Source organism: Triturus cristatus, chromosome 7 (assembly GCF_964204655.1).
Source record: "Triturus cristatus chromosome 7, aTriCri1.1, whole genome shotgun sequence".
NCBI lineage: Eukaryota > Metazoa > Chordata > Amphibia > Caudata > Salamandridae > Triturus > Triturus cristatus.
Genome location: NC_140590.1, coordinates 239,807,985 through 239,826,571, shown reverse-complemented (window position 1 = coordinate 239,826,571; position 18,587 = coordinate 239,807,985). Strand labels below are relative to the sequence as shown.

The 18,587-nt window shown below is 44.7% G+C and overlaps 1 protein-coding gene across 1 annotated transcript in view; it reads left to right on the top strand.

Moving 5' to 3' along the window:
* LOC146809306 (myeloperoxidase-like) overlaps positions 1 to 18,587 on the top strand; it is a 184,145-nt gene that overhangs the window by 57,711 nt on the left and 107,847 nt on the right. The window contains exon 5 of the mRNA XM_085614336.1: positions 9,052 to 9,181. Within this exon, the coding sequence (XP_085470462.1) occupies positions 9,052 to 9,181 (130 nt within the window). The remainder of the gene's footprint in view (positions 1 to 9,051; positions 9,182 to 18,587) is intronic.

The window sequence follows — 18,587 nt, the reverse complement described above, 5'->3', positions numbered from 1 at the left end:
TGAGCTGAGAGAAATGCATATATTGCACGTGACAGACAAAAAGATTTATGTGCCACAAAGCATACACACAGAGACTCACTTCATCAGGGATCTGAACCTGCGGTCCTTCCTATTTGGGTCCACTGCTAACGGCTTGTTCCTACCACATGCATGTGAGGGAGGGTTTTTAATTACGGGCAAAATTGCTGTAGCGGCTGATCCGATCATATACCTCACCCATGTCGGGCGATGTGAACTTTATCGTGATGTGTATTCCATGGGCCTGAGGAGTACTGGAACATTTTCCAGAGTTTCCAGTTTGATATCCTGGTCAGTGTGTCCCTTCTTAATGTAATGTGCTGTTAACTTTGCAGCTTACCTTTTACACCGTATAGTACTCCTGTGTTCATCTATATGTGTTTTTGCTTTTCTAGAGTCCATCCCTATATAGCGATGACCACAAGGGCATGTGATCATGTAAATCAATTTACTGCTGTTGCAATTTGTATGGGGTCTCTGTTCTCATGGATAGACTTGGATTGTGTGTTGAATGGACAAACAGTGCAAGAACCACATGGAAAATGTACTTTGACTTGTAGTTGGTCTGACTCTTCTTTGAAACTGTGTAGATCCGAATAGTTTCTTCTGATCCTGAGGTATCGTCCCACTGGGAGATTTTCTTGTAAAGATCGTGGGTGGGCACTGTTAAAGTGGAGAAAGCTGTTGCGATCTGCTGGTTTGTGTATAATGTGCTTTCAATTTTGTCATTTATGGCTATAATGTTAACATCCAGAAAAATAGACCATGTTAATGTTGGTGGTCATGGTAAAGTAAAGGTATGGATTAAGTTGGTTTAGCCATCCTATGATTCCCTCTGTGCTCTTTTCATCCCTGTGCCATATTATAGGGATGTCATCTATGTAGTGGTGCCAAAGGTGTATCTCATTTTGGTAAGGATTGTTCAGTCAGATGTTCTCTTGCTCAAACCAGCTCATGTAAAGGCAGGCTAAATGTGGGGTGAATGTACTGCCCATCGAAGTACTGTTTGGTTGTAAATTTATCTGATCTTCAAACTTGAAGAAATTCTCTGTCAGTGCTAGATGTGCTAATGACATAATCCATTTGATCGGTGCTTGACAGGTCCAATCTTGATCCTGTAGTATGTTGGTTATTACACAGAGGCTTTCATCTTGTGGAATGCTCGTGTAGAGGGCCTCTACTTTCAGGCATATCATGATTTCTTGTGTTGGATCGTACTCTTGATATTCTTTTTAACATCCCCGACTACTCCACTAATAAAGGGATACCATGGAGAAAGCCGGAGTATTTTTAATTTTTATGCCTCCTGGTCTTTTTCTTTTAAGCGCTCCCTGGAACATGTTCGTGACTACCCTGACCTTTAGGAGTCAGGCTGAATCAAAGATGAAGCATGACACTATTCGAGTGTGTGAGGGTTATTTAAATGAAAGGAATCCTTTCCATCCGCGCCTCGAGGTAGGCGATGTTCCACCTGATAACAATAGCATATAGCACCACGTTGTAATTTTAGACGGGATACTTTGTGTGTGTACAATATAGTCTGGGAGGACGTATCCTTACTTTCACTTTTCCATAAGTTGGACCTCTCACCCTTTAGGCTTGAGGAGAAGGAACTCCTATCCCCTCCTCCAAGTCTTCTTTAGATTGGATATTTCAAAATAGGGACATGTACTTTTAACAGTTACATAGCCTGGTACATGAAAATCTCTTAACTTTGTTTTTTTACTTCTGCAAGGCTCACCTCTCCCATAGGAAAGCATTGGGCTATCTTATTGCCTTTAATAAGTGATAACTTTCCATTGGAAGTAAGTAGAAATGTCAAGGTTGGTGTCTAAAGAATTGTAATCTAAAACCCTATTTAAAGAGAAAGCGGGATTTTAGGTCAAAATTCTGAAAATAGCACTTTTAGAAAGTCGGCTTTTTCTTGTCCCAACTATCTGGTGCCTATCCCTGTATTCTGGGTCACACGACTAGGTATACCGGCCAGCTGTTCTTTGTGCATTGTTCAGAGGCAAAAAAGAAATATGTGATGGCAGGGTGGGCCACCTCTTACTTGATGGGGGTGTAGCTGTCACCTACCACACTTGCACATCACAAAGTCCCAGTACACTCAGAAAGGGTTTCACACTAGTCTTTTGTGCCCCCACACAAGCTGGAGTTCTTGAAAGGAGACAAAAAACACCTCTGGGTAGAAACCTCAAGAACCTTCCCTTACTTCAAAGCTAGCACCTGATTTTGTACAATGGGTCAATCAAAAAGCACTCTCTCTTGGGAGCAGATACATTCCCCATGTTCCCATTACCAAACAAGGAAACACACAGATCCATGGCCTTGAAAGGTGCACCAGTCTGGTCTGCCTGGTATAAGAGGCTCTCTGGGGATAGAAACATTGCACATTTCCCATCCCACATTGTAGTAAAGTGCTTCCCAAAATCGACTTTGTTGCTAGGAGCACTGTGGAGTGAGGAGCTACACTGTTTTTGCACATTCAGGACCCCTAATGTCTCCCCTAGGTGTCTCGGGCGGTGGGGGTCTTGTAGCCATAAGCAGGGTTCTTATAAAGTATGTTTTATATGCCCTGGTGTTGGAGGAATTGCACATTTCTTGTTTCCCATTGTAGATCCCCAGCCACATCGGATAACATTGCAATCGTTTATGAATGCAGAACTATTTGTAGGAATCTACGAAAATATTTTTCAAGGACTTAGGTGAATGGTATTGATGAATCCAACATTATGCCATTGTTGAATTTATCCAAATATAGACAGAAAATAAGTTATAAGACTTTCTTGTCTGTAAGCCACAATTCAGCCTTCCTGCGGTCTTCCCTGATTGGTCAGAGGTAACAGAATAAGCCAGGCTGCTTTGATGAATTGATATGTGGCTCACCCCGAGAGAAGCTATCTGTTTGAGAGAGCTGTGCTTCACAGGAATGGCAGAGCAGGGGGGAGGAGTTATAAACCATGAGCTTCAAAGGAGAGATAGGACTGGCAAGGAAGGCCAGGTTCATCTATCCCCCAAAACCAGCCGGTTGGCAGGCTTAAAGCAGGAATTTGCAGATGGTAGGGTGAGGAAAGCTTTGGAAAAGAGCCATACTGGAGGTTGGTTTAACTAGTTCTTGCTCCTCTGCTGAGACTTCAGCCATAGTGGATTTTGGAGGAATAGTGCTTTCTGGGAGAAGATTATGCCACACATTGGAGGAAGTGGTCATGCTCTGGGGTGTTGCCTTGCACCTCAGGAGTGCTCTCCTGCTTGACCCCAGAGAACGTTGAATACATATGTGAGAGGTGCAGAGCCTGTCAGATCTGCTGCTTTAAACTAAAAGAAGAGAAAGGGTTATCAAGCTGGAAACGTGATTTGCACCATCAGGCCTTGCATTCTGACTGACTGTGCGTGCTGCATTATCTAGAACTACAGCCCTTTGGGTGTACCTTACTTCAATGGGAATAAAGAGTGGACTCCTTGCAAGCCACAGGTGAACAGAGCCCACCTGGATCATCACCACCAAAAATCCCCTACCTGCAGTGTGTCCAGTGGATTTATAAGTGTTTTGTTCAGATGCATTGTTGGGATTGTGATCCAAACCTTTCAAGGACCATCTTAGAGATTCTAGACCCTTGGATTGTATTTTTGACACTTTGGATCCTCAAGAGCAGCTTCAAGAAGAAGTTCTAGATGTTTGGAGAAGTTTGAAGCAACTTTGGAAAAAAGATTTATAAGTTAACCGACTCAACAGAGAGAGCAAAGCTGGCCACCTTCAACTGCGAGCTGGCTTGGTTCATCTTACTGAAAAGCTCAGGAGGTCTAATTTCCAGAGTTTGGCTGGATGCTCTCTGATAAGCAAGCCGGCCAACCCTCACCGAATTCGGACTGGTAAAGAGCATTGAGGGACCCTGGCAGAAAAAGCTCCAGAAAAGTTTTTACGTCTAAAGTTAAAATCTCAACCGAGGCCTACTACGAGGGGTATACCGAGAGGACTCCATCGCAGTCAGCCTGAAAACTTGACTTTGTCACAGTGAAGTGCGGCCAAATTTCCCAAAGTGGTGATATAGGTTTCTAAGTGCTATTTAGTGCTAAATCCTTTTCAAAAATCAGTTCCCTACATTGGATTTTTGTTTTTCTTTGGTATTGTTTTAAAGATAAATATAGTTCCTATTTTTATAAATTAGTGTTGGATTTTTGTTGTGTGTTGTGTCCTAATGTTTTTCTGGATTGGTGTTTTTAAATGCCTTACATGCCTGTCTCCTAAGTTAAGCTTGCCTGCTCACAGCTAAGCTACCAAGGGTTGAGCATGGGAATAATTTATTGGGACCTGTACTGAGCCCTACACTGTGGTAGTGGCCTAATTGCCAGTGGTAGATGCCAATTTACCACTACCAATAACCCACTTTCCAACAGGGTCTGAAGTGCTAAATGTTAATGTAGTGAATACCTTGTTCTTAATAGATATTCCTTCCGGAAATGTGTTCTTCATTGAGATTCATCAAGTCCACTCACTTTTTACTGATCTCCTTGAAAATCAACATATTTATTTGATCACTAATTACAGGATCTGCCATATATGCTACACAAATAGAGATTTCAGTCATTGTGCTCATATTTCCTTTAACCACACTGATTCCTACAAACAAAGATGTCCTAATCACATGCCTTTGTCTACCTAAGAGTATGTAATTATTAGCTGGCTCTCTCAACCCTCATGCCTATATATTAAAAACTGACAACTAGAATGATAAAAATGAAATGTAGGTAAAATTGAAGATCCAATAGTGCTGTTATCTTTATTATTTGAGGCCAGTGATTGTCTACACTAAAATACTTTGCAAATATATGGACATAGTGACAAATTGCTCATACATTACCATCAATGCACACTTTTTTCATCTTTAGAAGTTCCAATAAACCCTCTGAATGATTTTGATCTTAGTGGCAGTTACAGTAAAGCCACTCTACTTCTCACAATCTTTACCATGTTGGGCATGTATTTGCAGTCTGTCTTATTTGGGCAATCCACCTCCACCCTTCTCTCACTGTCCATACTCTTGCGGCCCTCTTTCCTCTGTCTGTCACCTTGCTGCCCCCTCTGTCCTTCTCTCGCTGTCCCTTGTGTCGCTTGCCCCCTCCTGGCATCCTCCTGCTGGCTGTCATTTTGCTGCACTGTGCCACCCTCCTCTCAATGCTCTTGTTGGACATCTTCCACCCACCATAACAAATAATCGCTATGACGTGGCCAGCACCGGCCTTATCATTGTACTTTTTAAAAACTTTATAAGAAGTGGGGCCTTACCACATTGCTTTTTGCCCCTTCCTAACCTGTCCCAACAATCTGCTCAACAAATGCTTGCCCTTCAGCTTCGGGCATGTTTTCTCTATTTGAACATGATGTCCATTTCTATACACATATTGGGTTTCAAAAAAGGGACAGAAGACATGTACTGCTAGATGAGGCATACAGGCGGCTGTCTGCAGAGCTGTAAGAAGGTACGGTTGGTGTCCACTTTAGGCACACACCTCAGCAGGGGCAGATTCTCCATTAGGGCTCTGGGGCTCTGCCCACCTGATATTCCTTCACATTTTTGTACTATTACTAAATAGATCCAAATATTTAGAGATACGATTGTATCTCTAAACAAACTGATGTATTTAACCCCTTCGGTGCTCATGACGGAATGGTTCCGTCATGACCCACGGTTGAGCTGTGCTCATGACGGAACCATTCCGTCATGACCACACCCGCGCAAGATTCCGCCAGCACACTGGCGGAATCTGAGCAGCATCGAAGGGGTTAAGTCTGGGCTGTGTGTCCGTGGCTGCCTGCTCCACCTCGCTCTGAAGCAGGAGACTGACGCACGACGCAGGGCTTACTGTTCTAAAGCCCTTCATATTGAATCATTGTTATTGTAGTCTATGGCAGTATCCACTGTAGGCCAGTGATGCTTTCAGTGTCATAGTATCGGGCATTGAGGTCTCTGTCCCTGCATGAGAGCAGCAGTCCATCATTTGCATGCATAGATCCCGGCCTTTCCCATTCGTCACATGTAGAAGTGGATGCAACCACATGTGTTTTAGTGCATTGTTCTCGGTAATGGTAAGTGTTAAAATGCTAATCTTCTGTTGTACATATTGTGCTGAGACCCCTCGCCATGCTAACCTCCCCCACTGTGACACTCCAGGCTTTGGCTGCACATCGCTGGCCCTGTTAGAAGTGGAGCAGCTGCATTTGTTGCCCTGCAAAATGGATTCAAAAGACAATCAGTCCAAGCTTCTTGTTCCCTTGTGAGTCAAACATAAAGCGAAAGAAATGTGCTTCCTGTAGGCAGTTATCTGCTGTATGACATTAAAACTGTCCCTATCTTCGTGCCCTTAGCAAAATAAATGCCAAAAACATGGATTGCATTACGAACTATGAGTGTTAAAAACATTATGACAATGCATGTCAGCGATTTACTTCCTCTCTTATTTCAAGTTTTACTCAATCTTGCCTCCCTCAAGAGTTAGCTATTTAATCATGTTGTGTTTCTTTCTGTATTTTTTCCATGCATATATTGAGCTGTACAAGTGTTAATGAGGGGCATAGATTGAGAGCTTTGACGCTGAAGCCAAAGCAAAGTGACTGTCAGAGTGTTATCCTGTTTGCATAGCACACAGAACAATGGTCATGTATTCCAGTTGTAATTGCCATTTTGTGACAATGTGTGTCAAGGGGGCACAGATGGCATAATATTTACAGGGCAAAAGTAAATAAATTGCTCAGATGTGAGTGAGTACAGTGTATGTTTGGAAGTCATGAAGTGAGGGAGATGCAAGGAAGTGCATTCGGAGAAGAGTGAAAATCGGCTGCTGAAGAAGAAAGAGAGATGGTTGAAGATGTACAGATGGAAAGATGTGCAGAGAAAATGAACATGTATATCTAACATAAAGCACACATAACTGAAGGCCAGAACTACTTTCACAGGCATCATTACTATTGAAATTTCAGAAGTGAAACATTTTGAAGATTAACTATTTAAAACAACTGCTTGTTGTTACTCATTTATGATAAAGCCAATGGTACTGACAAGTCTTAGGTGTAGGTCAGTTGTTGTGTAATATATCTGGATGCAATTGCATCTTAGAGAGAAATCAAAATACTGGTCGGGTAGCACACAATGGGAATCACAGAAATGTATTTTGTGTGTTCCCTTTTAAAGAGTTAACATATTTTTCATTCCACTTAAAGACCTGCCTTCACATATTTTACATGACTGATTGAAATCAGGAGCTTTGGGTCCTTCCCTAAGCCTGGTTAGAGCATTTTCTTTTAAGTTGATGCTGCATGCAGTACAAGACCCTGGGCAAGGACACACTTTAAAAGGCTGAAGTTATTGCATTGTACGATTTACACATTACAATAACTGTTGAACATATTGATGCAGTAAGATATTGGGCAGTTTTTCATGTGTTTAATATTTCAAAACTATACACTCCCATTGCTTTACAAGCCTTGCTTTATCAATAAATTAATTTAAAAATATTCTCTGGAGGAGGATCCAGCCTGGACCCCACATTTGTCCATTAAGCTTGCCTGTGTCGCTTACTACATAATAGTCATACCAAACCTTTACCCCTCTACACTTTCAAATGTCAACAGCTGCCACTGCCCTCAGTTGCCTACCCCAAGAATGGGGGACACACATACAGGCACATGTAAACACAAACATGACCACAGATACACACACAAACACGGGCACCAAGAGGCACACTCACAGACACATACACCCATGCAACTCCAACCACAATACACACACAGGCAACCACATGTATCCATGATACGCACAAAACACAGGCACAGACACAAGCATATACACACAAACACAACCACAGATACACACACATAAGTACATGCACTCACAAGCACAGATACTCAGAGATGTGTGAACGCAAGCACACACACTGGCACTCAAACAGACACACTTACTCAGGTGAACACAGACAGTCAATCAAAAGCACATAGTACCCCCCAAAACAAACACACATTCACTCCCATGTATGCACTCAGATAAGTACACACACTTCACATGAGCAAACACAGGGACACAAAAATGCACACACTTTCACATGCACACAAATACACGCAGGCCCACAAAGATATCCACATACACATTAACTCTCACACAGTCACCAACACATGCAATTGCAAAACCTCACAGACACACACATTTCCATAGAAAACACAAAAGTGACCATGTGATATCAGGTATAACAATGCTTTTGAACCAGATGTATCTCTTAAAGTGCACTCATTCCCGCTCCCTCCCATCCTCCCGCCACTCCTTGTTGTCTTGTTGCCACGGACTGCAGCACCGCCCGCTGTCCCTCATGTTGATTGCCCCCTACCACCCTGGCTATGTCATAGCTCTTTTTTTCTAACTTTAGTAGCTGTGCAGCCCTGCCGCATTGTTGCTTACTCCCCCATCCCTCCAGTCTTGATGCAAAACAAATGACAAAGCCAAAAAGCTCTTGCATGTATGACAGCGATTTGCCTTTGTAATGTTTTGCTAGTCATTTTGTGCAGTAGAGAAGCTGCTGGGCAACATGGCTGAAAGTAAGGAAAAAAGTTATAGAAATTGCCATCATTTACCCTGTCACAGCACTTCTTTATTCTTCCAGCCTTCATGCTGTACAAAACAGCTAACAAAACATTGACAAAGCCAATTGGCTTTGTCAATGCTTGTTAATGAATCGTATTTAGTATTTCCAATTCACCTGCTAAAACTGCATTTCATCACCTAACTTCACCTTCTCTTTCCTCCCAACTGACAGATGTTAGAAATACTCAGGTTAGTCCAGAGGGATGCTGTGGTAATACTAGGAACTTTACCGGGTTATTAGAAGAGGACCCATAGTCTAGTCTGGTTTCCTCTTGTCGATGTGAACAAGACTGCCTATCTATAAAGCACTCTTTTACAAGTGCCCCTGAATTGACTTTGCTGTATTTGACTTACTAAATAGATGAACTAGGACCCAACAAGGCTATGTACTTTTCTCTTGTAGGGGGAGGCCTTGGCTAGGAGCTGCAGACAGAGCATTTGCTCGGTGGCTCCCAGCAGATTATGAAGATGGTATTTCTCTTCCTCGAGGATGGAAAGAGGAAAAGAAGTATTTTGGACATGCCCTGCCATCGGTAAGAGCCCCAGAAGAATTGTCTTTTTGTAACGTGTATGCAACCTGCAGTTATCATTAGCATAAGAAATATTGACTATAGGGGCATATTTATTTTAATTTATTTATTTAAAATACTTTATTTCGGCCTCACAAGGCCATATAAGCACAAATAAAACATTTTAAAAATTCAGTACAAATGAACGGTTTAAGAATTCTTATGTACACTTAAACATATAAAAACATTGATTTTATTAAAATAATTATTAAATGAGCTCAAAGGCAGTAGTATCTCAAACATACGATACAAAGTTCATATATATTGGAATCAAATAAAAATACAAAGTCCCAGATCATGTCGGATGCATAGGGTGGGTAATTTAAACTTGAGCTTTCTTTAGGACCGCACAGCGAGCACACCACATTGAAAACAGTTAGCGGGAAACTGAGTAAACAATTGGCATTCCAGTGTCATATTTGAGCATCCTAGAAGCCTGTGAGCAGTGAGGGGTTCCAAGATTCCTGCAAAGCTGTCGTAGCCAATGAATTCTTATTGCCTTGTAGGTGAGGCAAAAAAACAACATATGGAGATCAGTCTCCGTGCAGTTGTTACATGAACGGCAGTCTTTCGTAGAACTCCCCCCCCCCCAACAGCACGTAGGGGGAGTACACCATGTCTAAACTGCATATAAAGATTTTTAGCAAGTAAAGGCTGTATGTCCTCTATGTTGGATTCTGTGGTATATTGCAGTTTGACTTCTAGGAAGGATGTAGTGAGTATGCCTGACCTGGAGCCCCTCAGCAGTAGGTTGAGGTGATGGTCTTTGAAGATTTTTATCAAAGCTTTTCTTGGTTATGCTAAGGAGCTCTCTTACGGACTAACCTATAGATCACCCTTTCCGATGGATGAAAAGGAATTCTTAATAAAGGTGAGCCAAGGTATTTTACAGGCTCCCCTGAGGTTTATCACTTCCCTAAGTTACTCCCTGTACAAGGATAATTCTGGGGTGCTCCATAGGCGACGCCAGTAGAGAAGAGTTCTAAGAGCGACCTCCAAAGACAATGGGCTAACACCTAAATCCATTCAGAGTGGGGCTAGAGGGGCACTACTAGGAAGTCCCATCAGCTGTCTGAGAAATGAATTTTCAATCCTAGCAAGTTGTTCGGAAAGCCTGTGGTCACAGAACTACGCTCCATACAGGGTCGCCCCAATTGCACCTTGTATGTTTCCAGCACCGGCCCCAGCATCTTGTGTACATACTTCCTCTCTTATTGAGCAAGGCCCCCAGACGTTTGCGTCAGCTTTAATGCGGCCTTCATTATTTGGTCACCTCAGTCCATTTTCTCATTAAGTGATAGGCCTAAATACTCACACCGCGAGACTCTCTCTGAGAATTCTCCTGCTAGTTGCAGGTTAGGTCGTTTGGAGTGCCCTGCATTAAACACCATGTATTTGGTTTTCTGGGTATTGATTTCCAGGCCCCTATCCTTACAAAATAGATGGAAGATATCCAGACACCTTTTAATGCCCACTGGTGATTTCGACAGCATGAGGTATCGTCTGCGAACATTAAGGCAGACACCTTACTGCCCACTAACTTTGGAGCGTCTAGGTCCCCTCCCGCTGAAAAAGCTCCTATTAAGCCATTGATAAAAATGCAAAAGAGGGGAGGGGCCAGAAAACACCCCTGTCTCACACCTCTTTCTATGGGTATGCGGTCAGTGAGGTCTCCGTTCTTCCCATATCTGACTTGGGCATAGTTGTTCGCATGCAATCTTTTCAAGATCTCACATAGATACGGGGGCGCCCCCAAATCAGATAGGATAACCCATAGTTTTTCCCTTTGGACTAGATTGAAGGCCGATTTTAGATCCACAAAGATCATGTAGAGACTGCCACCCTCCACGATCACAGTTTTCCAGTGTAGTAATTGCAGCCTGAAAATGTTATCAATTGTGGACGTTTTTGTTCGGAATCTGGCCTGATAGGGACTAAGAATGGAGAACTCCTCCATCCAGTTCTGCAAACGGTCCAGAAGCACACGGGCAAAGATTTTTTGTGCAACATCAATGAGGCTAATGGGCCGGTAGTTAGCGGGATGGAGGGGTGAGCCCTTCTTAAAAATAGGGATGATTTCTGCCCCTAGCCATGTTGTGGGGATCTCCATTCCCTGCAGAATAGCATTGAAAATGCACCATAGGTACAGAGCCCAAGCGTTAGGTTCAGTGCGATAGAGGTCTCCGGGGATCTTATATAGCACTGGTGCCTTTGCAGGATTACTCGAGCAATAGCAGCCATTACCTCTTTTAAAGTTATTGCAGGAGTTTCCGGACAGACTGAGTGTAAAAGAGGAATGTAACTTTCAAATTGCTCGTGAATGCCCTCTGGCCTGGTGTAAAGTGACTGGAAGTGGACCCTCCAGACCTCAGCACCCAGGTTGGGTTCAATAGCTCGTTTGCCCTCTTTTGAGTCTGTGCTTATCAGTTTCCAGAAGGTCCTCATGTCTCTCCTATTTAGGGCATCTTTCAAACTCTCCGATTTTTCCATTTGCCACTCCTTTTTGGCATGCCCAATTGCGTGTTTATATAATAACCTTCTTTCCTTAATTGCCAGCTTGTTGTTGGATTTAATAGCTGTGAGCATGGTTGTTTTGGCCTTTTGGCATTTGACGTTGTACCAGGAATGTCTGGATATTTTACCCTCCTTTACTGGTGCTACATAAGAAAATCTATCCACCAGGGCTGTCACTAGACCTTGGTGATTTTCTGCAATTTTGTTAAGTTAGCGACTAGAAGCGTCAGACTTACTCAATTGGGACGCTACCTCCAGATGTGGTATGATTATTTGATAGTGTGAAGATAGTCTATCTGGAGATTCACATAGGGTGCCCCATCTTACTCTCCTCCTGCAGCTTCTTAGAATTGGGCCTGGTGTTTTTAACAAGTTACCCTTATGGACGTCCCCAGTATATGGAAAGTCCAATTCTAGGATCAGGGCGTTATGATCGCTATCATATCTCGGGACGATCTTAAAATTGAGCATCCGATGCCAGGATTTGACATTCACCATGATGTAGTCTAGAATCGAAGGGGAGCCCGGCCTATTGTAGGTGAAATTTGCCGGACTATCGGAATTAAAACGCCCATTGCACACCCTAAGTGAATGGGTCAATACAAGGGTATTCAACTGTACAGCTAGGGGGGTCCATATCCGGGCTGGTGGAGCATTGGCCACTGGAATGGCCCAGTGCAAATCCTCCTCATTTAGGTCCCCAGCCCCCAGGTCCTTCAAAGGTTCGTACTGGCAGTTGAAGTCGCCAGCCAGAATCACTATGTCATTATCAATGACTGTGAATACAAATGATAGTAGTGTATCAAGGATCGGAGACTCTCGCCCATGCCCTACTGGCTTTGAATATACGTTAATTAACACTAGCCTAGTTCTGCAGGTGGAATTCAAGATGACACAGAGAATATCTCTGGATGACGTCTCAACCTTTTCGACTGTACAGCCCATATGTGTAGCAACCCAGATGGTGAGTCCCCCTGATGGTCTGGCCTTCCCCCCTGATGTATCCGGTATGTTTTAGGTTACATAACCAGATCTATGTGTGATCTCCCTATCCCAAGTTTCCTGGAACATGCATATGTCAAAGTTTTGAATAAAGGTACCCCACTCCGGGTTGTCAATTTTGGAGCGGAACCCTGCAAAGCTCCAGGATAGTATTTGGAGCTTCGGTGAGGGGTTTATGGGATTGCTATGGTTTTCAGGCTCCTTGTCCAAAGGGCAGCAATCACTCCTGACTATGGACTGATTTGCATCTGCAGTTATAATATGTATATTTGCCTGCTCTTGTGCTTTAAGAATTTCTAATGATGGTTCTGTGTTGTTATTGTAGGTAGATTCTCCTATTACCTCATTTCTTTCTCCCCTACTATCTCCACCAACCTTTGCTAGACCCTGCATATGGGGCATTGCAATACCAACAATGTGGGGTGCCTGATCCACACTCAAAGACTTAACTGAGTCGGTTCTGTTAGCATTAGAGCTATGCTCAATAGGATTCAAAGCGGGCACATTTAGGATTGGCAGATTTGGTTCGAGTTTCCATGGGCCTCTTATTACTGCCCTTCTATCACATAGCTCAACATTGAATGTCTCCAGTCAATCATTATCCTCCATGTTACCGAGGACCGCGTAATGGTTGTTCACTGGGATGTTGTATCTGTGTTGTGTCCATCCCCCACCATCAACCATACCAGTTGGCGACTGCTCGAGGATAGGCAGCTTATAGGAAAACCCCAAGGGTAGAATGTGAATCCCTACTTGCTCAACTGACCAGTTTCCCGCCCTATCGAGGATTGCTTGAACTAGATTGGGCGACCCAAAAGAAAGCACCACACAGTCCCCCCAAATAGCTTTTTTGATCTGCCTATCCAACCCACCCGTCTAACCATTTTGAATTCTGAGAAGAGTGGGCGGGATAATCCAGACCTCATGCTTAGCAGAGACAGTGCCTTGTTTTTTAGTGAGGGCCAATGTTCTCTTGTGCCATTCTGCAACAGGGTAACATTGGCCAGCACTATTGTATAAGGTGTGGCTTCCGGCGGAAGGTGTAGGGTGTTTGAATCAAATGTTCTTCTGGGTGTATGGGGAGCTATATAATGTGTATTTCTCATTGATGGGTTCCTTGGGGTGTCATGTCTTGCTCTACCTAATAGGGGCTCGTTTTGAATTCTTAATAAGCGATCCTGAACGGAACTTGGGGCCTGTGGCTTGTCATGTACAGTGGACGTACCTGCCTTCTTCTGATTCGTGGTTTGGGGAGCCAGTTGACCTGTGTGCGGTACTGTCGCCTGGCCGGGATTTTAAGATCCTGTGTGTGTGGGGAAGGGCCTATCGTCTCGTAGTGTTTTAATGTTCTTGATGGGACAATGATAGTTGGAAAGGTTGATCAATGGGGGCTGGTTTGTGTGCGGACCTGAGTGACCCGGCAAGGGCTGCTGCAGCCGCTGGAGTTTTCCTATGCTCGTTTCAATACGATTTAGTTTTTGGAGTAGGGGTTCTAAGAGAGTTGTAATCAGCCCCCCGATTTTTGCCCAGAACTCTGGATTGTCAGTGCCTTGTGGAGTAATTAGAGGGCTTATGGGGGGCACTATAGTAACGGGTCTAAATGCGGACGAGTGCCCCTCAACCACCTCCTCCAGCTCCTCCCTCGTGGTTTTACTTTTGCGTCCTCTCTTTGATACTGGATGTGTAAGCTTGTTTGAACCCTGCATCTTTCTTTTTCTGGGTTTTATGGGGGGTATTCCCCTGATTGGTCTTGCTTTCCTGACCCCTGGTGTTTATTCTGGATTTGGCATTATCAACCCTCGGTGTGATTCTATCATTTGCTTCTATAGTATAGCTTCTCTCTGTCCTAGTTGAGGAAGGACATCCTTGGTGATCGCTATTGCTAGAGGCTTCTGTCGGGTCAGGCTGGCCCTGGAATGATTTTGGTTCCAGGGACAGTCTAGGCTCTGTTAGGGCGATTTCGTGAATGAGAGCTGACTCAGCTCGAAGCAAGAAGGCATCAAGAGTCCCCACCACTCCCTTTCCTGTAAGGGATTTTCTTTTGTTCATCTTGTTGGTGTGGCTGTACAAAATGAGGAAATATGATAGCCTGTGGCAGAGGGTGGTCTACTAGTCAGAACAGTTAATTTGCTGTGCCAGTGAGGGCCCTTGTCCCGCAAACACTAGCCCTCCGATACAGACAATAAGTATTTATATTTTAAGACACAAGATGTTAATGAGGTGAACCTGCCTGGCCTCTTACGGTCTTTGACGGGCACGGACAGGCCCGCCTTTGGCCCAGGCACAGCCTGGGTGCATCCACGCGCGTCCCGCGCTGTGGGAGCACTGTCAGGGTTTTATGCGCCTCCTTGGCGCTGCGGTGTCAGGTTCCGGGGCGCTTGCCCCCAAAGGATGCTGGGAAGTGAAGTCCAGCACAGTCCAGCACACACGCAGCCCCCTCGTCACAGGAGGCGGAGCCTCGTCTCAATGGTGGCTGTGGCGGTGAAGGCAGTAGCTGCTCTGGAGGCCCAGCAGCGGTGAGTGAACCCTATTCCAGGTCGTAGCACGGTTTGCAGCAAGGACTCCCGCGCTGCGGGAGCGCTGTTCGGGTTTTATGCACCTCCCTGGCACTGTGGCTTCAGGTTCCGGGGCGCTTGCCCCCAAAGGATGCTGGGAAGCAAAGTCCAGCACAGTCCAGCACACGCACAGCCCCCTCGTCATGGGAGGCAGAGCCGCGTCTCAATTTGCGACTGTGGAGGTGAAGGTGGTAGCTGTTCTGGAGGCCCAGCAGCGGTGAGTGCCCCCTATTCCAGGTCGTAGCAGGATTTGCACCGTGCAAGGGGACGTAAACACAAAATGAGATTTATCAAGCCACGCAAGGCTGCCTTGCATGGTCCTGAGTAGCTTGATAAATCTAGAGTAACATAAGGCAGCACTAATTATTGCCTTGCCTTACTCTGGGGCAGGAAGGCGTGCCATGGGTGGGGCGTGGGTGTTTTCATGCATCCACCCATGAATTCTGACACATTCCCAGATTTGCCATAATTGATAGACCTGGGAATGTGTCAGAATTGTACCCCTTCCCAACTGAGGAGCAACAAGGAGAAATATCTTTATTTCTCCTCAGTGTTTCCTCTTTCTAAGTGTGGCCTTATATATTGCAAAGGCCATTATGATAATCACGGTAAAGTGCTAGTTTACTCCAATTTGCAAATCAGACACATATCAGGATAATCAAAGGAAAACATCAGCATCAGAATATGTGAGCCATTGCCATAGCAATGAGAACCTCAATGAAAACCAGTGGAGCCTGTTTGTGATTTGTTTATAATACATATGGGCCTTCAAATCCCTTATAAAAGCCTGACTCTAATTTCCTCAGTACAAGCAACTTTTTACGTCTCTAGTCCCCTGTAATAACAAACTCATGTAGCTGCACAGGTGTCATAAGTTATTTCTATCGAGTTCTGACCTCACAATGCCTGTTTCCAGACCAGCAGCCAAGGTGAAAGGTAGGTCACAGATCATTCATCATTACAGATGCAGCTTAAACAACAAAAATTGGGAACTACCTTTTCCCTGTTTTTGTAAAATTAACAGCATTAACAGAAAGGGGTCATTTATGGACACTTGTTTTTATTGCATACTAAAGTTATTGCAGAAAAAAAATGATTTTCGCTGCATTTATCTACATATTGAGAGTCTGACCATTTTTTATTTTTTTGTTAAGAAATTTTATTTGCCAAATGACACATATAAAGCAGAGCTCTGCGCCTCAAAAACAGCTGCAGAAGAAACATACATCATTTTGACTTTGACTATTTGCATGAGCAAAACAGAAGTGAAGAGAAATACAAATGAAATAAGAACAAAATAACTAGCACCCCACGAACCCACCCCCCCATCGCACTAATGTCCAATACACAGCAGTATAACTAAAGCAAGCACGCAGCGGCGTCACTAGGGTCGGTGTCACCCAGTGCGGTAACTCATGGTGTCACCCCCTCACGACTTACCCCATGATGGACCTCCTCCAAGTCCCACAGTGCCAAATAATGGGACCATACGTGGGCAGTGGGCTGATGAAAACGGCAGGTCCGGGAGCAACGTGAGCTACGTTTCAAACATCGTTGACGTCCGGACGCCGACATCATATAGCTAATTGGACAATAATCTTGGCCGGCGGCCGGGTAACGGGTTCCTCCTGATTTATGTAGCGATTTAAAGCAGAGGCTCAGCAGCGACATCACTAGGGTTGACGTAAAACAAAACTATAACACGTTTTTGTGTTCATAACTAACAGAACAGAGATATTTTTATAAATTTCTGTTGCTGGGCTGAAACAATGCATAAGAATAATTTCATAGAGTGACCTAGAATCATAGACAGACAGTAATATTTTGCATTTTGGTTTCACTGTGTCACCCCATGTGATGGTGTCCCCCGGTATGGTCTGCACCCCCGCACACCCCTAGTGACGTCACTGGCAAGCACGTCATTTATGCAGATATGTGCAGTTATCTTCCAAGAAGCAGTATTTGCGTCAACCAAGTGTAGAGTTAAGCCAGGTCTAAGTGCCTGGCCGGTGGAGCGGTCTCCAGCTCCAGGCCACGATAATCCGCCCAGCGCCTCCAAATTTTAAAATGTTTGTGTGGACACCCCCTTGCCACAAAGATGGGAATCTCCAAGCCCATACAGAAGTCTAAGCCATTCTTCCATGCAGACACTGAGGGCGCCACCGACTCTTTCCAAGCCCTGGCAATATCTCTTTTAGCTAGGGTAAATCCCAGGAGCATAAAATGCAGTTTGTATATATTTCCCCCAATTCCGTCCATAACGTGCAGGAGTACTAGCTTCGGCGAGCAGGGGAGGTCCCAGCCCAGCACTTCAGAGAGGCAGGCCATAACCCCTCTCCAGAATCATGCAAAAGCCGAGCATTGCCAAACTGTATGCAGCAGAGTACCTTCCTCCTGCCTACATCTAAGACATAAAGGGGAAGCCACCAGACCTGCCCTCCACAACCTAACCCTGGTAAAATATATCCTATGGAGGTACTTGAACTGAATAAGGCGTAGGCTTATGGCAATGGCCGCCCCCCGCAGGGAGGCCAGAGCCTCCGTCCAGTCCTTTTCCTACAGGGGACCCACATCACCCTCCCGGGCCTCCCTAAGATGTTGTAGTGTAGAGGAGCAATGGGTAACTAGGGACTGGTAGATTTTGGAAATCTTATGGTTGTGGAGATCTCCCATGAAGACCTTCGCCTCCACCGGGCTGAACTCAGCCAATGTCTCTAAGCCCTCCAAGCTAGGGGAAATGGTGTGTCTAAACTGCAGGTATTTAAAGAATTGGGTTTTTGGCATGTGGAAGTTTTTTTGTAAGTCTTGAAACGATTTCAGGACCGGCCCCCGCATGACATCTCCTAAAGTAGAGATGCTGATACAGTCCCAATCAAGAAATCCAGGCAGGGCAGCCAGCTGTGGCAGGCGCCCATTGCGCCAAAGAGGGGTCTCCCAGGTCAACGTATTCCATCAACCCATCCTCCAAAGCGCTTGCCGCCAGATCTGAAAGACAATCCTCGTGGCAGACAGTAGGTAGCCACGCAGCCGAGCAGAATAGAGAATTGTGTGTAAAGTATGGTCCCCCATGCACCTTCGTCCAACGGTGTACGCCGGATCGGCCCTATCCCTATACCACCATTCATTGAGCACTAGTAAATGGGAGGCCATATAGTACGATAGGATATTGGATGTCGCCAGTCCCCCACAATATGTGGACAGAAAACAGGTCCACTCCACCAGCCCAGAAAAACTTCCCAACGGCCGTGTTAACCTGCCTAAACCATCTGGGCGGGATCAGATATGGGTGGTTTTGCAAT